The 25,498-nt window shown below is 32.3% G+C and overlaps 1 protein-coding gene and 1 long non-coding RNA gene across 5 annotated transcripts; one reads left to right on the top strand and one right to left on the bottom strand.

The window, feature by feature from the left end:
* Window positions 1-1,647: 1,647 nt before the first annotated feature.
* LOC121223164 (uncharacterized) lies at window positions 1,648-2,574 on the bottom strand. The gene has a single exon (XM_041104257.1). The coding sequence runs from the start codon at window positions 2,572-2,574 to the stop codon at window positions 1,648-1,650; it is 927 nt and encodes a 308-aa protein (XP_040960191.1).
* A 19,185-nt stretch (window positions 2,575-21,759) lies between these two features.
* Window positions 21,760-24,679, top strand: LOC107913330 (uncharacterized). Of its 4 annotated transcripts, none has more exons than XR_001688471.2 (7): window positions 21,760-21,891; window positions 22,025-22,086; window positions 22,475-22,549; window positions 22,842-22,963; window positions 23,032-23,145; window positions 24,107-24,228; window positions 24,373-24,679. It is a non-coding gene; the product is annotated as an uncharacterized lncRNA (long non-coding RNA). The 4 variants fall into 4 exon arrangements; XR_001688473.2 differs by having other exon boundaries at window positions 21,817-21,891; window positions 22,038-22,086; XR_001688474.2 differs by lacking the exon at window positions 23,032-23,145 and having other exon boundaries at window positions 21,773-21,891.
* The last annotated feature ends 819 nt before the right edge of the window (window positions 24,680-25,498 follow it).

Genomic DNA, 25,498 nt, shown 5'->3' with positions numbered 1-25,498 from the left:
ATGAGCACAATGTTTGTTTTGTTAATTGAACGCAAATCCATACCTTCATTTAATCTTTGGAGGCAAAAATTAGAGACGTCATCACCAATAATTGGCCAGCATTTTTGATAAAATAAGGCTGGAAAACCATCATCTCCTGGAGCCTTCGTCGGTCCTATTTTTGAAAGGGCTTCCCATATCTCCTCCTTCGTGTACCTTGCCTTCAGTTTACTGTTATCTTCCTCAGAAATACATCTATCAATGCCTGACAAAATTTTCACGTAGCAATTTTACCCTCCTGCTGAAAATAACTTTAAAAAATATGAACTACCAATGACCTCCATCTCCCTGCAATCCTCTGTCTCCCTTCCATCTTCAAATTGTAATCTTTGGATCCTATTATGCTTCCTTCTTTGAGACGCTTGTTTGTGAAAGAAAGCTGTATTTCTATCTCCATATTTCAGCCAGTTAATTCGGGCCCTTTGCTCCCAATATCTTTCATCCTTGTCAATCTCAAAGTTCAGGTGGAGTTTTGTATCAATAATCTCTGCCAGGTTCTCATCACTTCTCTCTGATTCAAGTAAAACTTTCAGTCTAGAAGTTAAAGCCTCTTTATTCATCTTCCTCCTTTGCTGGACCAAAGCTCCCCACCTCTCTAATCCTTTTTTTAAGTTTTCCAGCCTGTATAAAAAATCTCCTGTGGAATTTTCCCAAATGCGTTTGATTTCGTTGAAGAATGTCTCATCTAAAACCCACCAAGCTTCGAATTTGAAATTCTTTTCTGTCGCCCTTTTAACTCTGAAGTTCATATCAATAAGAAGTGGACAATGATCAGAAAATGAATGTGGGAGGTGTTGAATAAGAGTATTAGGGAATAAAGAATGCCATTGCTCTGTTGCCACTCCTCTGTCAAGTCTTTCTTGAATGTTTGTTTCTGGCGAATTACCCCTCTCCCACGTGAACCGCTTGCCTGAATAACCCAAGTCTATCAGATTACAATCATCTAAAGCCTTTCGAAAAGCTTCCATCCTTCTTTCCTCTCTAGGTAATCCACCTTTCTTCTCAAAATCGTATAAGATTTCATTAAAATCCCCACAAACCATCCATGGAAAATCACCTTGAGTACTAAGTTGTCGCAACAAATTCCAAGATTCTTCTCTTTCACCTGAATAAGGAGAACCATAGAACCCTGTGAGTCTCCACTTTCCCCCATCCCCTTCGTCAACAATCACATCAATATGACGATTTGAAAAGCTTTGAATCACAATATTAACATTCCCTTGCCAAGCTAGATAGAGTCCTCCTCTAGACCCAACCGACTCTACATCAATTCCACACTGAAAACCACAGCTTCCTCGTATTTTTTCCATCCTTTTCTTGTTTATTTTAGTCTCTATCAAAAAAATCACCTGGGGATTTTGAAGCTTCAAAGAATACCGAAGCCGACGAACTGTCGAGGATTCCCCAAACCTCGAACATTCCAACTTAAGATTTTCATTGCGACCGGTCGGCTTGCCTCTTGGCAGCCGCCGATAATGAAAGATTGCTGTCAGGTACCCTATTGATTCTCCCTTCCATAACACTCCTTTCTTCGGTATCCTCCCTCACTCTTTTTTTCCCCTCTTCCCCAATAATCAACTCATTCTCCAAATCATGTTCCATGGCTGTTTAATTATCAGCAAATGGAGCTCTTTCCCTTTCTGATTGTAAAGAGAGCATGTTACTTTCCAGATTAAAACCTAGAATAGGATCAACAATTCCCTCGAATTTTTTGACACATCCCCAATCTCTGTTTCCCCTAAATGCGCCCATTTTCTTCGTTCCCCCTTCAGAACCTCCTTCCTCCCTTAACCGGACACTATTCATTGCTTGGGCTCTTCTGGACTGTGCTCGCAAGGACAAATCCCATCCCAGTTCATTAACATCAACCCCAGCCTCCATTTTAGCTTCACAAAAGGAATCATTGTGGCCTAAACGGCCACAGTCGAAGCAAAAAAGAGTAAGTCTTTCATATTGAAATCTAACATATGAGCATTTGTTGCGAAACTTAACTTGTTTTTTCCTTTTTAGCGGACGCCGAATACCAACTTGAACCCTAATACGCATAAAATTCATATTTTCTTTCCCCAAACTAGAGCCATCATAATCTTGAAAATTTCCAATAAAATTTCCTAATTGCATAGCCAAATTATCCGAATAATATCCAATGGGCACCCCGTGAACTTGAACCCAGAACGGTGAAGAAATTAATGGAACTCTCAGGGGGTCTTCCCCTCCTTTCAGCTTGTGCAAAATCAGTAAATGATTATTAAATGTCCAAGGAGCACCATTAATAACTCTTTCCATATCTATATTATGAAAAAATTTAAATAAGTACCTTTTCTCCCCCAGATCCCTGATTTGAACACCCCTGACAGGATGCCACAAATTTGCCATGGTGCTTTTCATTGCTGGATAATGTATGATACTGGCTGTAAGAAAACAACCAACCAGACTAAGAATTTCTTCCTCACTCACCGGATCTGAATCGTTTTGTACTTGCAGGATCTCTTCTTCTTCTTCATCAAGGGATAGTCCAGCAAAATCTGACTCCATAGACGCCTGTTAAAATAGTGGAAGCGGAAAAATCTGTGCAAAAACTCTAAATCAGAAGGGATACCGCTGAAACGAGAGATACTCAAGAAAACCAAAACCTTGCCAAAGAGGCAGACAGAGACGTGCTAGGGTAGCAGACTATCTCTTCTTTATTAAATCTTATGATAAATGATTGTGTTAGACATATTTTGTTTTATGTCAAATTATGGTTATAGTTCTTCTATTTGTTTAAATTTGAGATTTAGTATTTATAATTAATTTGACATCATTTGGTTCCTCTACTTTTATAATATCATGAGTAGTCCATATAGTCGACATCCTTAATTATTCTGGCTGAAATTTTGAGGTTGAATTTTAAAAAAAGAAAATATTCATTCCAATTTATCATAACAAAATAGATTTTTTTTATTAAAAGTATGTTCTAACATTTTAATTGAAATAGTTAAAGACATTAACTATTTTGACTAAGTAATGTCATTGTAAAAAAGGATACTTAAATTATGACAAATTAAAATATAAATACTAAATCTTATATGAGAGTATAATAGAGGGCAAAAAATTAAATTTCACCATTTTTATATGAATAAACTTTGGCATGTATCATATAAAGTAGTCATTTGAGACTTGTTTTGTTATATACAGTAGTAAATTAGTTAGTATGGTATTGATTGATGTATTTTTTTTATTGGTATTGTGATACTAATACTAATATATTTCGAACATAAAATTTAAAATTTACCTCTATTTTAAAAAAGTATTTAATATGAATTTACAAAATATATTTATAACTTTTAAATAAATGAAATTAAATCAATTTCAAATATAAGATATCGATGCATTCTGTTTTGGCTTCATTAACAAGTAATAAAGGCTACCCAGCAACATTGCCTACAATAAACCCTTTTATATTGAATTTAATTAGATTAATACATTATTTTTTAATCATATCTTATAGCGATATGAACTTATAAATTTTTATGTTGTCATTTTACGTACTAATATAATAACAATTGTAATTATATTACAAATTCAATTTTAACAATCAGAATTCCCAAAAAAGTGAATTTTCGATTGCATATATGTTTTATTATTGTGAGTTTCATAAAAATATATATATAACAAATTACCATAAACATAAATTTGTATATTGAAATAGAAAAAGTCAATTAAAAATAGTTAAATATTACTATTAAAAATAGCTCTAATAGTATTAGAGTTGTGACCCAAATTCCTGTTAAAGAAATAATACAATAGTAAAACTAGGGATCTATGGTGAGCTTAAGGCCGAGGATTGAAGCCCAACAAATCCTCGCACCAGGGGTGTGGGGGCCTCTAGCCCTCGCAGTACGGACCAGGCTGCACAAGTAAAATCTGTATAGAACTACTCTTCTTCTATTTGACATTGATTGCACAAGTAGAATCAATAGAGAATTACTCTTCTTCTATTTGACATTGATTACAATAAGGTTTTTCAGCCCTTAAATAGATGTAGTCGAAACTCCTCTTGTCTCATTCGATTTTCAACACTAGTGAATTTTCTTCTCATCTGCCCATAGTTTTTTTTCCCAAAAAGGGTTTCCACGTAAAATCTGTATGTTTTATTTTTCTTTATTATTACTTTGCGATCATTCTATTTTGTCATTATCAACGTTTAATTTTACAAGTAGTATTTCAACTTCGACAAAATAATACATGTTTTATAAAAAAGTTTCATAAAAAAATACAGTAATTTAAAAGTTGAAAGACTAAAATATATATTTCATTATTATTTTAAATAAAAATATTACATTATAAGTTTCATAAAAAATACAACTTCAAACTTTCTCTATGAATATTTCTATTATTTTGATTTGAACTAAAATAATATTTGATTACCTTATTTAGTTATTTATCATACATTGACTATAACTTTTACTATTTATCCATGTTTTAATACAATATACATTTCGTATATATTACAGTACTATAAGGTTACAAAAAAGGAAACAAATCCTATGTGGCACAATTTATACGTTGTTGTTATACTCCTACTCTAGCTTAGACACATGGCAGCACAAGAGGCAGCTTAGAAGGTGTTCATGGATGGCCCTCCATCTTGTACCATCGGTAGTGCTCACTACCCGCATACCTCACACACGCATAGGGGGCCACTTGCTACTGATTGTCTATGGAGATCACTAAAGGACCACTAAGGCATAACAACCCCAAACTATCTTAGGAAAAGAAATGTTGGAATAGGACCACATAGTACTATACTTGACATATAACAAATTTGCCACCTAGCCCACCACGTGAATAGGTTATCATCTGTATTCTTGACATGGCACTATCACTACGTGATAGAGGACCCTCCCCTATATATACCCCCGCATACAAAGAGTAAATTATCTTCTTCATTAAGCACTATACCTAATACTTAAACAACTTCCTCCTCTCCATATCCTCCTAAGTCTTTTTACCTTATCCTTTCTTAGTCCTTTTTTTCGACTCTTCATCTGTCATAGGTGAACCTACCTCTAAACAACCACTACTTTCTCCTCATTATTAAACACTAGTATCAACAATTGGTGTGGTGAGTGTGGATCGAACCATGACTCATTTTTCAACTAAAACCTATGCTAACCCAACAAACCCTAACCTTAAGCTTCTTTCATCCTAAACCCAGACTTAGCCACATATATAGATTAGCCAACAATCACCTTTCAACCCCAACTAGGCAACCCAACATGAGTCTCAACCTCTATTAGGCACTTCCTTCACTCTCCCTAAAGATACTCACACCTATCAACCCTATTACCAATTTCTTCCTCTACCTTGGTGGTTTGTTCAACCTTCTTAGGGCAACGAAACCACCACCACTTACAACACCCAGACTCAGGTTCCCAACAATAGCTTACAAACATGCAAAAGAAAATGTGTCTCATTAAAGCTCGACTTTTCGAGCAACAACACTTTGCAGAAATAATAGGATCGCCAACACTTGTTGGACTTGAAAATTACCCAAAATGAGTAATTGATCAAAGAGGTCAAGGTAAGCAGGCACCCCGCCAAAGAAACAATCAACTCCAGAAGGAGGAAATTGCCAAATCCATCATCCACAAATAACAATATCAGATGCAACAGAATTTACCTCAATTGAACAATGTTCGCTTGGCTAGTTCCTAAGGCAAAGGCCCCCATGACAATGATACTCCATTGAAGGAGAAAATTCAGGAACTAAAAAGAGAATTGTTATAGGAATTTTGGGAGGGCTAAAGTCGATGAAGCTTCCTAGAGTTACGACAACAAACCACTCACTATAAAGGTGTTGGCCTACAACCTTCCCTCATCTTTGAAGTTTCTAAAAGTCTTCTATGGAGGTTTGAGAGAACTTGAGGATCATTTGACCTATTATAACAACCACATGAACATCTTAGATGCATTCGATAAAATCAAATATAGAGTCTTCTCTATGACGCTTACCCATATTACTCAAGCATGGTACTTGTCACTGCCAAGAGGATCTACCCACAACTTTGATCAATTGGCTAACTTGGTTATGAGTAGATTTTTTGTCAATAAAACCTTGCAACAATCCCCTACTTACTCGATGTTTATTTTCTAGAATAAGGATGAATCCATCCATGATTTCTCCTATGAAGATTCAACATTTCCACAAGGATTGTAAGAGGGGTCTCGAATGACTTAGCCATCCAAGCCTTTATTATAGGTATCACCCATCAATTTCTAAAGTATAATATCGTGAGAAACCTCCCAAACAAGCTCTCTACCTTGTATGAGATTGCTCAAAGATTTATAAAGAATGATGAAATACAACAGGGCAATGCCAGACTCCTCATCACCAAGAATCAAGACCCCAAGTCCTTCACACAACTCATCCTTTTTGCGGAGCTATGCGAATCAACACAGGGCTCATCCCCAAGTAGGTGATAGGGGGAATAAACATCATAATGCCCCATACTAAGGGGCAATGAATGATCTTTACTATCAGTTCCTCCTATCACCCAAGAGTCATCTAAAATGACAAGAGCAGACAAGGTCAAAGGAGCAAAGCCCCTTACAATTTCTTCAGGACCTACCATCAACTAACTTTTTTCCCCAACCCATATTTTGAGCCAAGTACAGTCCCAATGGGTGTTAGAGGTCCCTTCGCTAATGCTCTTAAGCCAACACCACAGTAGCTATGGTCTTATAATTGTGAGTTTCATAATGCTCTAAGTCATTAAATTAAAGATTTTATCCATTTTAAGGATACAATCAAGATGGCCTTCCAAAAAGGTCATCTGAAATTATTTTTGGCCCAATAACCTTATCTAAGGAACAAGTCCAATGAGAGAGAAGCAGTTGTTGGATTTGGTGCCCTAAATGTAGTATTTTTTTGTCTAAGTACACTTATAATTTTTTTCGAAAGATTGGTTAATAAAATTATTCATGAATTACATTAATACTTTGTATATTATCCTCACGTGGTTTTTGCATGCAAATCAAAATGGAAGCAAATGTCACTCACTAATTTGTCTAATGTTTAAACTAATAATATAGTGGTATTACATGGTTGGATCGTAATACGAAAAGACAGCTTCTATTAGTAGATAAACCTAAATATATCTTTAGTCTAATCGGAAATGAGAAAACAGATTGAAATACTAATATGTCATCTATTAAGTCAAATTGAGGAAGATGTTTTATCGTGGACATCGGAGGAGATGAATCCCAGAAGATAGATACATATATAATGGCCTAAATTCAAGGTTATCAAAACAGTAGTTTCGTAGCCACAAATCCGATTTAAAGATAAATATATTTTAATATTTTTCCATGAATATTGATATGATATGAAAATCGTATGAAAATATAGATCGAAGAATTTTACCGATTTAGTAGTTAGTTAGAAAAAGAAATTATTGAAGAAATTGGGTAAAAATAAGGTATCGAGACCTCGATCTCATAAAACCGAGTCAAAAATATTTTTATAAATATTTATGAAATGTTAGTAATATGGTATTAAAATTTCGTTAGAAAATTTTAATGTTTGGGTAGTCAATTAAGTAAAAAGGACAAAATTGAAAAAGGTGTAAAAGTTACTAGAAGGATTAAATAGCTCAATTGTTAAATGAGGAGGGACATAAATTGTAAATAAACCAAAAGGAGACATTTTGGGCGGCATAAGCTGAGAAAAATTAGGAGAATTAGTGAAATAAAGGTAAAATGGGAAAATAACAAATTTTACTAACATAAAAATGAGACCAAATTGGAATATCTAGAATTCTCTTCATGTTTTCTTCATTATCATCAGCCAAAAACGTCCTAGGGGTTTATTCAAGGTGGTACTTCATAATTGTTTCACCAAGTGAGTTAATCATTTCCTTTTTCTTGTAATTTTTGTGTTTCTAAGACTTTTACAACTAGGTTCTATTACTAAATTCATTAGTTTTTGATTTCATGGATGAAATTTAAAGTCACTATGGTTGAGTGTTATAAGTTTATGATGAAATATCATGAAATTTAAGCTTTAATTTGTTTATGAGATGATTTTATTAGGCAATTTCGATAGAAATTGATTTGTAGGACCTAATTGTGAAAAAGTTTGGAATTAAAGTATAGTGCTAAAATTCTGATTTCCAAATGTTATAAAGCCGTTTAAAGTGATAGAATAAAGTGTTAATTGAGAAAAATTAGCTCAATTGAGAGGTTAATTGAGTAGGGATGAAATTATCATTTATTCAAAGCTTAGGGGAAAATGGTAATTAACATCATGCACTAAACCAGTCTTGGACAGCAGCAGTAGTCTAACTTTGAAAAATCACAAAACATTGTAGAGATCGAATTAGAGGATGAATAAAATATGAAATTAAATATTATTGAGTCTAATTTCTTATAAAAGAAACAGTGTAAGTAATGGAATTGTAAATCATGAGATATAATAGATTTTTTTAGACAAGGTCAGAATGAATTTGGGTTCCCCTGTTTTGACTTTGGAAAATTATAAAAAATTGGATAAAAATAATTAGGGGCTTAAATTTATATGTTTAAAATCCTTAATGAGTATATTTTCAAAAGAAATAAACGAGAACATCATCCAAATTCTGTACAATGATATAATTAATTTTTAGTGAAGAGGAGTCGGAACTATTGAACAGTGAAATAGGGGAAACTTTAAAGAATAAATTGCACTTATTGGCTAAACAAAAAATTCTGAAAATTTTATGGTAAGAATATATGTGAGTCTAGTTTTGGGGAAAATTAGCATATCTTAATTTGGAGTTCTGTAGCTCAAGATATAAATAATTTAGTGACTATGACTCAATGAGATAGCTTTGAATGCACTATAAATAATAATGGAATTATAGAGAATGTTACATATGAACATGAAATGTATTAGATTAATAATTAAATTTATTTATTTAGATCCAGAAAATTCAAGTACAAAGCTAGATCGAGAAAAAGAAAAAGTTCGGGATTAGTAGATTTTTGTTTACGAACAAGTATCGAGGTAAGTTCGTGTAACTTGAATTATATTCTTAAATGTTTAAAATGTTTGTTATTGATGTGAACATGATTTGAATGTTCATTTTATGAAAATTGATGAAACATTGATATATTTGATAAAAAGGGGAAGAAATCCCAGTTGAATGGAAGGAAAATTCGATGGATCTCTGAAAAGGAATTAACGGGTGATCCTATTCTGATATAGCCCTCCCGAAGAATATGTGGAAAATGGATTTAGCTTGGACGGGTAATCCAAATTAGGGTCTGAATTTAGCCTGGACTAGTAATTCAGATCCAAGCTCATTAGTGTAATTGTCATTGCAGAGGATTTAGCCTGGACTAGTAATCTCGACAATACTCTATGAGTTTATATTATAGGGGATTTAGCTTGGACTGGTAATCCCGCTGTAAGGATGAGGTTCGCGGGAGTGTACTCTCTGAAATGGAAATGTGCGCACATGAATATGAATTGACGGACCCGGATTTGTACACTAAAGTGTACCCCTGAAAATCCATCAAAATTTTGAGAAATTCAACGAGATAAATATGGAAAAATAACAAGGGAATGGAAATCATGGAATTGATGAGCTCATCAATCATGGTATATATTATTGATACAAGGAAATTATTGGACTAATTTGAATGTTGAGTTTGCGCATGTTAAGGGAATAATGTATTGAATGGGTGTACAAATGTTTATTGCATTGTATTGAAAATATTAGGTAAGTATAATTCTTGTTACATGAACTTACTAAGCACAAAGTGCTTACCCTGTTTCTTTTTCCCCTGTTTTGTAGGGTTAAAAGCTCAGAGGTCGAATTTGGTCAGAGATGTATCACACTATCAACCTCAATATTTCAGTATATAAAGATACTTTATTTTGGAAATCAATGGCATGTATAAGCTAATAAAGTAAATGTTAATGTGAAATGAATGTAAGGTTAGCCATTCGTATGGCTAACAAATTATGGTTTTGGTATGTGATGAGGTTATCTTATGAATATGTTAAATCTATCTTGAAAATATGTTGAAATGGATTGGCTGTGTTGGATTGGTCTCGGTTTAAAATTCTAGGGAAGATTAGATATTTATAAAGGGATTATATTGAGTTCAAAAAAAAAACTTTGGGATTTTGTGAAAAATTTCTTATGGTTTCGATTTAATCCCGGTTTGGTCCCGATGTATGTTTTGGGCTTCGAAGGCCCATCCAAGGGACGTCATGACATGTTTCAATAAATGAATAGTATTTAACTCGTAATAACAAAAAAATTATTTGGTAAAATTTGGTAATGCCTCGTACCCTATTCCAGCGACGAATACGGGTAGGGGGTATTACAACATAGATGTGATTGACTGGACTGATAGTGCATCGTACTGGACCCAAGAAGAATAAATCCTAAATCTATTTATGGACTTATTCACTTGTGACGTTCATAGTGTGGCATACCTAAATCTTGAGTGGATGATAGACTATGTATGCGTGACTCGTACTTTGATGTAATTAAAAGTCTAAGTTCAAATAGATAAGAAACTGAAAGTTGGTGCGTAGGGTATACGACTTCTGGAGTATATAGCATCATTCGCAATAGTGGAATTCATAGCTCGAGACATGGGTAAATGATATCCTCTCATTGGCATTACATGGAATATGAAAAGTAAACGTGGCCACTGGTCGTTCATTTTTGTGATGGATGACTTGATTACTATTTGATGGTAATTAATTTTTCATGAAGGACGATGTAATGGTTACCATGAGATAAAATAGGATCATATTAGGAGAATGGATATTATCCCAAAGAGATTAAAGATATCCTATGAGGGTAACATACTTATGGCAATGTCATTGGACGGGCACTGTTCGAGTTGCTTTCGTAATGATATGTTGTTAGGAAAAGCTCAATCTCGATACTATAGTGGAATGACTTCGTGACTAAATGAGTATATAATTAATAGGAAAAAAGTTATAACTTAATTATAAATCATTTGAGCCTTAATCGCATATGTTCAATCAGTCCCTCCACTAACTCGGTGAAACTAGAAATGAATTGCATGTTGAATCAAATGAACACAAATGGAGAAACGAGAAACATTTGGAAATGATTATGGTTTTCTCCAAAACAAAAATGGAGAAATGGAATTATTTGGAAATGATTTTGGTTTTCTCCAAAATGAAAATGAAAAATGACTTGGAAATAAATTTATGTTTTTCGAATTAAATGAAGTTCAAAAATGGAAAACAAAATCATTTGGTCATAATAAACTGTTGAATGTGGAAATATTAAATATATTTTCTCATAAATTCTTTTATGGTAAAGTCATCATGATTTAAGTAGGGATGAGCAAAACTCGATTCGATTCGAAAAAATCGAAAAAAATTCAAATTTCTAGTTAATCGAATCGAGTTATTCGAATTATTCGAGTCAACTTGAATAAGTAATTTGAGTTTCAAGTTGGATTTTACATTTCGAATAATTCGAATAACAAATTAGTGTAAATACCCTTTTAGTCTTTATCAAGTTTGAAAATGATCAAATTGGTCTCTCTCTCAACAAAAATTAAAAAAAAATAAAAATAATTTTTAAAATTCAAAATATTTATAAAAATTCTAAAATTTATATTTTTAAAAAAATTATAACATTTTCAAAAAAAATTAAAAAATATATAAAGTTCAAATATTAAAAATTTTCTAGAATAATAATTTTGTGGACCTAAATAAGTTAGTTAATGATTCAAGTTTATTTAACTAAAAAATATTTTCTTTGAAAAAGTTTTCAAATATATATAGTTTCAAATTTATGTGCTTTAACATGAAATTAGTTATACTGTAACAAGATTTTAATTTGACATGTTAATTTTTTAATATAACTTGAACAATTTTACTCGATTCAACTCGACTCGAATTTTATTTCACTCGACTCGATTTGAAAAAAATTCAAGTCGAGTTAGAATGATAAAATAAGACTCGTCAACTCGATTAACTCGAATTCCTTTCACTCGATTTAACTCGATTTGATCGAACGCTCACCCCTAATTTTAACGGAATTAGAATTGAGTTGAGAAGATTATTTAATTGGAAATATATTGAAGCTTATTTTTGGGAATAGAAAAATAAATATTAGGTTGAATCAAATTATAAAGTATTAAGTTAAAAGCCTAGGAAGTACTCATAATTGGACCCAATATGGAAGAATCATAAAAGCCCCTTATGCAAAAAAAAGGTGGAAGACAAACCCTAGTAAAAATAGCTAGGGTTGCCACTACATAGACTTCTAGTTAGACTAGGTGTTTATTTTTTTTAGTTGAAATAAACTTCTATAATTCTACAAGGATTCTACATTCTCTCCCTATAAATAGATAGCATCGGTAGGGCTATTTACACAACTTTAAGATATTATTATTCAGCCTGAAACTAAAGAGACTTTTATTCTATAATAATTAAATATATATTCCGGAATAAGGATTCTGCCAATTTTTATTTGAGAAGAGATTTTCATTTTCACACTAAAGAAAAAAAAACTATTTTTGGTTTCGTGTTTGATCCGATTAGCGCGAGCCTATACTCAAAGCATTTTGTGGTACGAGAATAGTGGATAAGATCATTTGGTTGAAAGCTGGGAACGGCAAGGATCCGTCTATCCAAAAACACAAGTGCGAATTCGGTCTAGGGTTTATTGCTATAAATATAAAAAATTTAGTCAATTCTCAAAATTTTTATTTTTCGTTGCATAGAAAAACCATTTTCGAACTAGATTTTTCCCACAATCGTATCGTTTCAGGCTCAAGACAATTATAGATTAAGGGGAAAGTAGTTAGTGTGGGGGTGACTGATGTATTACTTGGCAGTAACATTGAATGGACAACCTTGCACTCCAATCAAAAGGGGCACCAATGGAGCACCATATTTGTTTTTGCTCCACTAAAGAAGCCCAAAGCATCTTCTTCTTAGCAAATGAAATTCTCGAAGGTTGATGAAAAAGAAGTATGAGATGTTAAAGGTGATGACCCTCTTGTAGTCTCTACCACCATCGTCTCATTCCAAGTAAAGAGAATTCATATTGACACAGGAACATCGATATACATGCTTACAGCTAAGGCCTTCCATCAAATAGGCATCAAATAATCATCTTTAAAGAAAGCCATTCATGTTTATAGCTTTGCTAACCAACTGATCACAGTTAAAGGCCCAATCACCCTCTTGTAACCTTGGGTGATGGTGAGCATGTTATGGATATGGTCAAATTCCTTGTCTTGGATGATTCAGTTGCTTATAATGTCATTTTTTGGAGGCCTATTATGAGAATGGCCAAAATGGTTGTCTCCACGTTCTACATAATGGTTCAGTTTCCCACGTCCTCCAACGAAGGATATATGAAGTCTAACCAGTGAATGGTTAAGCAGTGCCATTATTGCTTTGCTACAATTAACAAAGGAAAATCATGAACTCCTTCCCCCTCAGTAGGTTACAATGATTTTCAATCTAGGACTCTTGGGGGAATTAACATCATTGGAAAGGCTATGTTGAATTTGGAAAGTTTGGATGCAAGATCAGAGGCCAAACTTCGAAAGGCTAATGGGGCAGAGTAGACGAAAACACTCCGCTTGTGTGATGAGGACTCGAAAAGAGTCACACAAACTACTTCCACCTTCTCACCGTTCGAGAAAGAATGGTTGAGTTCTTTGTTGAGAGAATGTCAGGATATTTTTTCTTGGTCGGTGGCAAACATGCCTAAAATTCACCTATTCATGATTCAACATTCTTTGGGAGTAGATCCTAAGCCTAGACCAATAAACCAAAAGAAAAGAAAATTCTCAGAGGCCATGGTTGATGTTTCCAGGCAAGAGGTCAATAAGTTGTCAGTAGCAGGATTCATTAGGGAAATCACTTACTTCGAGTGGATTTCAAATGTGGTGATAGTGCCCAAAACTAATAGTGTGTTAGGATTTAGTACCCTTATTGTAGTGTTACATCTATATATTTATAATTTTTTTAACAAGTTGGTTTAATAAAACTCCATCATTATCATTAATATCTCTTGTATATTATCTTCAACATTTTTTTAACGTAAAGTAAAATGAAAGAAATATTGACTCACTGATTATCTAAATATTTAACTAATATTAAGTGGAATTATGTGGCCGGATCATAATGCGAGAAAGACAACTTATATTAGTAGATAATCTAAAGATGTCCTTAGTCTATTCGGAATCGAGCAACTCGATTAAAAGACTAATATGTTGTCTATCCAATCCAAATGGGGAGATACATTGTCTTGGGTATCAAAGCAGATGACTCCTAGAAGATAGATACATAGATGTGACTGACTGGACTAACAATATATAGGATTGGACCCGAGTAGAATAGATCCTAAATTTTTTTATGGATTTATTCATTTATGATGTTCATAGTGTAACTTATCTCAATCTTGAGTAAGTGGCTAACTATTTGTGTGTGACTCATATACTTTGATATATTGATAGCCTATGCTCAATTAATAATAGAGCCGAAAACTAATACGTCGAGTATATGACTTTTGTATGGCATAACTTCACTTGCATTTGTGGAATTCATAGCTCAATAATGGAAGTTCAAAGTGAGAATTAAATTAATTAGTCATTTGAAGTGAGAATTAAATTAATTAGTCACCTAATTTCATGAATGAGGCAATTAAATATATTCTTCATAAATTCTAATACAATAAATCTGTCATGATTTTAACGAAATTAGAATTGAGTTGAAAAAATAATTTAATTGAGAATATTAAATTATTTATTTTGATTAACGGAATTAATAAATCAATTCAATATTTTTTTTCGAAATAGAAAATAGTTATCGGGTTCATAAAAGTCTGGATAACACATATAGTTGTACTCAATACATGAAAGATCCAAAAGACCCAGTTTTAATGTGAGGGGCGACAAACCCTAGTTTCCTTAGGGATGTCGTCGGTCTCTTTGTGTTCAACTTCGTATTTTCTATTAAAATATTATTATTTAATTACAAATTATTCAAGCAAAACTCTTGTATTATTTCTTTATAAATAGGAATTATGGGTTTACCTACTTATAGAAATCATTGAGGGCCACTATTCTGTCAGAAAATAATGGTAATTTATTTTTGAAATTTTTATTTTCTGTGAAAGCTTGTAGTTTTTAGTCTATAGAGAGAATTAACTTTCTCACTAAAATTTAAGAAATTTTTTATTTTTTGCGCTTGGTTTGTTTTGTTTGAGCCCACACTCAAAGCAATTTGGGGTTTGAGGATAGTGGAGAAGGTCGTTCAGTAGAAAGCTGAAAAATGACTTAGACTACCTCGTAAAAAGCACATGTAAAATTTCAATTAAAGGTTTATTGTTATAAATATCACAATGCTCACTTTAAAAAAAATTTAACTTTCGTCATGCCTAAAAACACTATTTTTTAAATTGATTTTTCCAACAAAGTGGAGAATATGCGTTGACTTCACCAATCTCAATAAGGAATGCTCGAAAGATAGCTTCTCCCTCCCTTTCATTGATAGGTTGATAGATGCCTTTATGGGACATAAATACATAAGCTTCATAGATGCTTTCTTCGAGTACAATAAGATCTTCTTAGTCGGAAAAGACCAAGAGAAGACCACTTTTATCACTGAAGATGGACTATTTTGTTACAAAGTAATTGCATTTCGACTCTCATTTTTTCATTCAACTTTACAAGATAAAATAATGTTAATATCAAATAATAAAAGTGTTATTAAATATAAAATAATTATAGAAGGCATTTACCTATAAATGTTTGTTAAATATCCAGTCAGTCACATCAAATGGGGAGTATTATGAATATTTTATTATTAAGTGTATGTCCATTAAGATCAAGATAAGTTTGATATACATTAGGACTCTAATGTTCATTAGAAGTAGAGTTTTATTTCCTTTATATTTATTATGTCTATAAATATAGATTTTGGAGAAGCATTGTATACGTCTCTATTGACGAATAAGATACATTCTTTTGTCTTTACTTTCTTTTTATTCTTTATTTTATTCTTATTTTTACTCTTTCTATTCTTGTATTTCATAGCAATTATTAGGTAATGATAACAAAAATAATTTGATTTTTACTTTCAAGTTTCTTTTCAAACAAATATGATAAAATATTATTAATATACAAAAATAATAATTATAATTATTTTATTAATAGTGTTTACCAAAAAATTATTTTATTATTATTAGTTTTTCACTATTATTATTGCAATCATTATCACTTAATTAAACTTTAGAGTCATATTAAACTATACTTAATGTTTTATATAGATGATCACTTAATTAGTAACTAAGATATAGTACTATAAACATATTCATTAGCAAAACATTTTTATTTAATTAACATTTAGAGAATTATTAAAAAATTATCTTTTAGTATTATTTTATAGGATTTATTTTAATTAAAAAAATTATTTTTCACTAAATAATGCATAACACTCCCACTTAATAATGCATGCAAGTCTCAATTCATGTAAAATGTCATATCCTTATACATATATACAAAAATATTTGTTCTCAAAAAATATGATTTAGCTACTAATTGAAGGCATTTACCTCATAAATTTTGCTAAACCATTTTATACGCATAAACATTAAGCGTTGCAATACTTACTTGCACCGAGTATCTAGTGTTGACACCTTTTTTTTGTTAAAACGGGGTCGACTTGGATTTGAAAAATGAAAACGAAAATGGGAGTCGCCACCAATCTTTTTTTGATGAGGTGTGATCGGGTCACCTCGAAATGTGGTTATTTTTAATAAACAATTTAATTTTTATTAAAACAACGATTTTGGTCTACGAAATTCAAAAAATAGGTTCGGGAGTCGGTTACGGACGAGGAAGGATTAGCACCCTCGATGCGCCCAAAATTGGTACCTAGTTGATTAATTAGTGTCTTAGTGTTGAAAATTGAAAATTTTGAAGAGTTTTAAAAATACGATCCTTAAAAGAAACTCTGATAACGTGAATTGATATATAAGATTCTCTTGTTCCGAAGGAATATCACATCCAGCACGTTAGGACACAATACTCTAAACCATCGAAACCAAAATCACCTTATAGTTTAATGAAATCATACTTTGAAGTTTTAAGAGGATATTTGGCTATTTAGTCGAACGAGAAATCGAAACCCAGCACGTTAGGGCACGTTTTCTCGACTTTCCAAACGCGAAATATTGCCTTATTTAGAAAATCTTAAAAGGATACTTGGCTATTTGGTCGAACGAGAAATCGAAACCCAGCACGTTAGGGCACGTTTCCTCGATTTTCCAAATGCGAAATATTGCCTTATTTAGAAAAATCTTCCTTTTGATGTTTGGTGTTAATATACATGACAAGACAATAACGAATACAACAAGGTAAGCATAGTAATGTGAGCAACAACAATATAATAGGCAAAATGAAATGACGAGGCGATTACATAAACAAAGCAAACGAATAAATAAACAGAACTAACAATTTAGAAAAGTAAAAGTGTACATGAATAAATAAACAAACACCAAATAACAATGATAATAAATGAAACAAAGATAATTATGTAAAAGATATGTATGCATGTAAAAATTTTAAGTTATGGAAATAAGAAATGCACATAATTATAGAGTATAAAAATGTGTATAAATATATATATTAAATAAAAAAATCTGTAAGTATTATAAACTAAAAATGTAAGTATATTCATATGTACATTATAAAAGGTATATAGGTATACTTATTTTTTAAGATTATAAAGTATTCACAAAAGAGGAATGTATGTATATACATATGTAGGAATTTAAAAACATAAAACACATGTGTACGTATAAATATATAACATAAAATATGTGCGTATGTGTATTATAAAAAGTGTGTATATACATGTATATATGAGAAAGAAAAAAAAAGCATATAGATTATAGCATAGAAAATATAAGTATGTATATATTGATTGTAAAAATATGTACGTATTAAGAAAACATGCCTGTACATGTATATGACAAAATCTGAATTTTTTTAATATATATACATATAAAAGTAAATAACATTAAATAAAATATTAAATAAAACTGGTTTTTAAATATGCATATTTATATATATAAAATAAAAATAAAAAAGTTTAAAAAGGCCGAGGATCGAATTGGAATCAAGCCAATGATTTGGGACCAAATTCGCAAATAAAAGGTTCAAGGACTGAAATGAAGCACGCGCAAAGTGCGAAGGACTGATCAGGCGATATGCCCAAGTCCTGAAGCGCAGCATTCATACGCGGACTATATTGAAGCATGTGGCAAATTCGCGGGCCAAAATTAAAGAAATAAACGGAACCCGATTGCGTAACACCGAAAGACGAAGGGACTAAATGGGAAAATAGCCCCTCCAAGCCGAAACACGCGGGTCTTGGCCACTGGGCCTGGTCGATTTCGGGTTATGGCGAAACGGTGCCGTTTAATGACTCTATTTAAGCCAAGTTTTTTTTAGAAAATTCATTTCTGCCGCCCCTCACTCCAAAAAAATTTTTAAAGTTTTTTTCTTTTCTCTGCTAGGGTTTCTAACCCAGCCTTTGAAGCCTGCTGTCAGTCCACCGCGTCTCCACCGTGGACGGTGGCCGGAGGAGCGTAAAAGAGGAACTTTAGCCTCGTTTCGAAGCACCCTCGAAGGCCAAACTCCCTTGGCTCGAAAACCAACAGAAAAGGACCCCCAAATCCACCTTTCAAGGCCAATCCTGACGACAGAGAGATCTCCGATGATGCGGCCGATGGTGTTTCAGGTAAGTTTTCCTTCCTTTTCTTCTTATTTATGTTTTTGTTTTAAAAAAAAGGACTTTTAAAAAGGATAAAAGATAAAAATAAATATCGAAAAAAATAAAAAAGGAGATAGTAAAATAGATAAAATCAACCTTTTAAAACTTTCTGATCTATTTTCTGATTGCTAATGCACATAAAAAAAATACAACGAGAACATTTTGGCTTTTATAGCCGTATTACAACTATTGATTTCTATTCTTTGTCTTTTTGCTCTTTATTTTGTCGGATTCTTCTGTTGCCTTGCATTTATTTTTCTCTGCAGGTGTCAGTGGCGTGGAAGGCCAGTGATAGGCGAGTGGTGGCGGCAAGTGGCGCAGGCGCGCGAGGAGGCGAAGCGATGGCAGTAGCAGGTCATACGGCTAGGGTTTTTTTGCTGCTAAAATTTAGCTGAAAAATTGCTTTAGTTTTTTTTGGGCCATTTAGGCCCTAGGGTTTTGATTTATTTGGGTTTAAATTGGGTTTATATTTTTTTTTGTAATTGGACTGTTGGGCCCGGGCAGATTTTGGGCTTTACATCTAGCATATAGTAATTATTGAAAACCTAAGTAATAAACTCTCCAACATTAGCAAGAATTGTCACGATTGCATAATTTGAAAGTTTTGTTCTTACACTAATCATTAAACAAGTAACCTCACAAACTATAGGTTGTGTGCTGGTAACTCACATGTGATTATCTTATAGATGCATCTACAAAAATTATATTAAAACATTCATTTATTGGATAAATGAGCCCATATTTCTTTCAAAAATGCAAAAGATTCAATCTCTATTTTTATTAATGAGGTTCTAATAAATCTTCTTTGAAAAGAACATTTGATAAATGAAGAATTTTTAGGTTCTTTAATAAATATCAATATAAATTCGTATCTTGCCGCATCATTATTGATCAAGAGGGTTTAACCGATCATGTCAACCAATTAGTATATTTGGACTAGTAAACTTCTACTTTACTATGCACATGATTCAATGATTCTAATGTAAACTTTTAGTTTACCATCTCATATGATTTAATTGTACAAGCAAATATACTAGCATTGTATATAAGAAAACACCAAATTAATAAATTTGGAGGTATAAATGTCCTCTTTGAAGCGTCCAAACATAGAACATTAGCCTCGATACAATAGAATAAAAGCCAAAGCCACATGCAGTTATTGTAAATAGAATTTATCAAATTTCAAAATGTGAACAAACAAATATCATTTTTGCATAGATATATGTGAAAAATTAAGCAAAGTGCATGATCATACCATAAATGCACTCAACATCAATCTTATCATCAATCTTTACATTATCTTCATTTTTTACTTCTGGTGGTAAGAAGAATTATTATGATCATCCCTTTTACAATTACTATAAAGTCACTTACTACGTTCACGTCAAAGATTATGCCTTTATATATTACTATATTCACTTTAGGGAATGGAATATATCTATTACAACAAGCTTTATGGTTTTTTATTTAATAGCTCGTTATTTAATTCAGCCATAAGTAAACATGACATTACTTCATAATATATCTCAAAACCTTTTCATGGTATTGCTACTGTAGAAGCACATTTGAATCATGAAAAGAAAAGTTTTCTCTAGTAAGTTCCCATTAGTAATATTATTCCCACATAATTGAGATATTGCAACTTTAGGTATATCCAATCGTAACGAGTTTTAGATAAATTTATCATGGGCTGATGGTCATATCTTTAAAATATTGCAACTTCAGGCGCAACCAATTGTAATGAGCTTTAGATAAATTTATCATGTTCCAATGGTCATATCTTTCTCTTAAATTAATCCACAATTTAAGTGGATTTTTCACAATCAAAACTCAATCTTTCTCTATCCTTTTCAAAATAAAGATAGATATCCAAGTATCATACATAATATAATTCAATAACTGAATATTTCTCTATCAAAAGATGTAGATATTTATAACAAGAGTGATTCATACTGAATATAATTTTTCCCCATTCACAATCTCAATATGAGATCCTTTATTGAGAATATCTTTTGAAACTAATGCATTAACCATCACAAATTTTGTTCTTCCAAATATTGATATATTAGCTCTCCAGATATTGATATATTAGCTCTTCTGGAGCTTTTAACTAGTTTTGTACTATCAAATATTACATTAATATTTGTTTGTTTCAATACCATATAAGATAGTACTTTCTGTCTATAAGGATAACGTTCATTGCTACATTGTCAACAAGACATATATATTTTTAAAGAATATTAATATAGTAATAAATATTTAGACGTACGGTACGTACGTGGTCAATGATATTTCATAACATTGATAACTTAGGTTATCTCTACCTTTTGAAGCATTATCTTAAGAACCCTCATTGTTATTTTATTTATTATTGTTTCCACTTCTAGTGATTAGTATTATACCACTTATCACGTCTATAATTGTATCCTTTAAAATAGATCTATAAGTAGACTTCTAAACATCCCAATCACTACATCAAAATAGACTTTTAGTGACGTTTTTAGTGGCGTTTGGATAAAAAAACGCCGCTAAAAATCAATCATTAGTGGCGCTTTTAAAAAAACGCCACTAAAGATCGAGTGTTAGCGGCGCTTTCCAAAAAACGCCACTAAAAATGAGCATTAGCGGCATTTTCCAATAAGCGTCGCAAAAAACCTAAGCTCAACTTCTGAGTTATCGGGGCTTTAGTGGTGTTTTTTAAAAGTGCCGCTAATGCTCGGGTCTTTAGCGGCGTTTTTGAAAAGGCGCCGCTAATGCTCAGGGTTTTAGCGGCGTTTTTTAAAAAGCGCCGCTAATGCTCAGGGTTTTAGCGGCATTTTTAAAAAAACACCGCTAATGCTCGTGTCTTTAGCGGCGTTTTTAGAAAAGTGCCGCTAATGCTCATGGCTAAACCCCTAATTCTTTCTTTCGCCTCTTCCCCTTTCCAAACTCATTTCTTTCGCCTCATTTTTATTTTTCTTGGATCTTCTTTCTTCCTCTCAGCAAAGATCTTTGATTCTTTCCGTCTCTTTTTCGTTCGCTCTTTGGTAATTTCATCTTCTCTTTTTGTAATTTAATTTGTTCTATGCTGATTCATATATCGTTACTGTTACTTGTCTCGCTTTCTTTCTTTTATTTTCTGTTTTTGAATGATTATCTGCTTGGTTGCTGAGAAAATAGAGGCTGGAAACAGGCTCGTCAAACCCCTGTTGTCAGTCGCTGAGCTCATCCCTTTCCTAGATGTAATCCCTAATCCATCCTTTTACTATTTTTTCTTAACTTCGTTTTGCTCTTCGTTAATTTTTTTCCTTATTATTTGATTTGTCTGATTTTATTATGTATGTGTTTTCGAAATTTTTTATGTGATTCTTTCTGTGCAATTGATTTAGTTAAATTTTGCCCATACTGATTTTATTGTCTTAATTGACAGTGAAGTATATTATCTAACTGGATAAAAAGGTTAACTGGGTTCAGCTTAAAATATTAGTGTTGGAGTTGTGTCTAATTTCCCATATGAAAATCACCAATAGATTACTATTATGAGAATGGTAATTTTCTCTTTTAATTTGTTTGATGATTTTTTCTGTTTTAAAGTCATGTTCTTATGTACATTTTGGCAATGTTGTGCAGGTTGATGAAGAACCTGTAATTAGAATAAATACCACCATATTATTGGGAAACATTGCAGGCTACCCAAATGAAGGGGTTAGTTGATTCTTAGCTAATCCTTCTTGAATATTTGTTTTGATTCAGCCAATAGTGAAGGCATATCAAACATTATTAAGATGGTTCACATGGAATCAATGACCTTGAAAACTTGTATGTTACAATTTGTTTTCTTGTAAGGTGCATTAATTTTTAAGTAGCTAGCTTAAATAGTTAAATGATTTATAAAGGCATGTCCAGAATTTTTTTATAGCCACTTGATGGATAATGTCAGTTCTCTTTTCCCAAGATGTAATTTTGGTTTTTGACTGCTAAAATTCTAACCTTGCAGATGGGCCATGAGTTCCTTAACTCTTAAAGGCAAAGCTTCTGATCAAGCTCTAGCCTTGGCAAATATTCAGGCAGCTCAGAAGCGTCCTATTTCGCAACCAGTTTCACAGCCTAAACCACAAGGTAGTATTCTGAACATCTCTACAATAGAAATTAGTATGAAATTTTAATGAAAGTCGTGAATTTCACAGCCTCTTTGAATCTTCGGTACTTTTTCACCTTTGGTTTGAGAAGCAATATTTGGGAAGAAAACCTCTCAGAAAGCATTCTAAGTTCTATTTTTTTTTGTTAGGCTTCTAAAATTTGTAAGTTTCTTTGTCCTACCCCTTTTCTCTTGGCATACTGTTATTTAATTACATCTATTATATGGAAGACAGAGTCCAATATATCTGTTATTTTTAAGTGATGTTGTTGTTTTTACTTGAAAACAAGCATATCATAGCTTAAATGATCTATCATTTCCATCGTTTATACTAATTAGAGATTTAGCCAAGATTTACTGTTTAACAGATACTCATATCTGACACCAGTTAACCTAGGTTTCATGTGTTTCGGTTTTGTCTTTCCTTCGCGTATTTTTTGCTCTAAATGAATGGTCTGGTCTATGTTGTCTCTGAATCTAGTTTCATCTCTAATAACAAATAGATGAAGTGTTTTTTTTTTCAAATTTATCTTTTCTGCTGAGAATGGGAGTTTACTTGTGAGGAGGAAATGCTGGAAGTTTCCTATAGCAATTGATGAAGACAAATGTTGTATTTCTTTGTTAAAATATTTACTTTATCTTCTGGATTTTCTGTGTGGTTGATATCGCAATATAATAAAACTAAATCTAATTTAACCTTGTGTCAATTTACTTGTTGGCAACTAGAATTCGAGGTACTAATGACGTCGTTTAGTTAAATATGATGATATCAGTGTTCGATTAGTTTGCTATCTTAACTGGTATAGACCAGAGTGATGGCTGATAAGAGTTAATTAATTGCTTCCCTGAATAAGGTAAACGGGATTTTATAAAAAAATATATATAAATAGATGACTTTTCTGTGTGAGTCCATATTTTGATGTAGAGTTCCGTTTGAAATTTGACGGTGGGTGTGAAGGCTTGCCTGAAAATCATTAGGTTCCTAGTCTGCAAGGATATAGCAAAATTGAAATTTGTTATCTTTCTTTAAGAATTTGAACCATGTCAAAATTTAAAGGAACCATATATGTAGCTGTTATTTTCTTTGTTACAATTCTCTTAGTATTATCAACTCTCTGATGTAGGAGCCAATGATTAACACATACGCCAACTTTAGAGATGATGTTCTTCCCCGTATTAAAAGACTTGGGTACAATGCTGTTCAGATCATGGCTATTCAAGAGCACTCATATTATGCTAGCTTCGGGTATTACCTCCATCGTAATATTAGCTCAAATCTATTTGTTTCTGTGTATGTTTGTAAGTTTGTAAACTTGTACTAACTGCTATGTGGCAGATATAAGTAGACACACTTTTCTACTTATAACAAGTTGCATTTAATATTTTGCAGGTACCATGTGACAAACTTCTTTGCACCTAGTAGCCGCTTTGGAACCCCTGATGACCTCAAGTCACTAATATAGATAAGGCTCATGAGTTGGGTAGTAGTCGCTTATGGTGTACAAATACTTGTTCAAATGCAAGATGGTGGCTGGAGGAGAATAAGTTTGATGGGTACAAATTTGATGGTGTGACTTCAATGATGTACAAGATTTCCTTGATTAAGTAAATGTATTATATCTTTTATTACCAAGATTTACTTGATTAAGAAAATGCATTGTATGTTTTATTACCTTGCATATGTATTATTTATTTTAGTTTTGATTCTAAATTTTTATTTTTACTTAAGAGTTCTAACTTTTGAATTTTAATTGTGTTATTAATTTATTATTTTAAATTCTAAATTTAAATTCATTAATTTTTAAATTTAGTTTTAAAGTTAAAATTTTCGTAGAAAATTTAATTTAAATAATATTTTTTATTTATCCTTAAAACATAACATAATATTTATCATAGAAATAAATATTATTTAAAAAAATATTTTTTTAAAGATATATTTTTAGCGGCTTTTGTGTGAAAAGCTCCGCTAAAGGTCAGATCTTTAGCGGCGTTTATGGGAAAAGAGCCGCTAAAGGTCTGTTCAATAGCGGCATTTGTGGGAAAAGCGTCGCTAAAAGTGATGATCTATAGCGGCGTTTGTGGGAAAAGCGCCGCTAAAAGTCATGACCTATAGCGGCGTTTGTGTGAAAAGCGCCGCTAAAGATCTTGTTCTATAGCGGCATTTGTGTGAAAAGTGCCGCTAAAGGTCTTGTTCTATAGCGGCGTTTATTTCTAAAAACGCCGCAAAAGTTAGCGGCGGTGTCAATAGCGGCGTTTTTTGCGGCCCTACTGAAAGCACCGCAAATAGCGCCACTAAAAGCCTGTTTTGGTGTAGTGAATAGATTCTTTATTTAAAAAAATAAATATTATAAAAACTTATATTTGAGTCAACAATCAATATATATGTTTAAACAAAGAACATTTGATAAGAAAAAGAATATGTACTCAAATATAAAGTAACATGGTGTTAATATATTTCTACCAAAACTCAAGCTTTTAAAATATTCAAAGAATATTACTATAAGCATTTTTTTAAA

Source organism: Gossypium hirsutum, chromosome D11, assembly GCF_007990345.1.
Source record: "Gossypium hirsutum isolate 1008001.06 chromosome D11, Gossypium_hirsutum_v2.1, whole genome shotgun sequence".
Classification (NCBI taxonomy): Eukaryota; Viridiplantae; Streptophyta; class Magnoliopsida; order Malvales; family Malvaceae; genus Gossypium; species Gossypium hirsutum.
The sequence above is the reverse complement of the archived record's forward strand: the minus strand, read 5'-3'. Positions and strand labels throughout refer to the sequence as shown.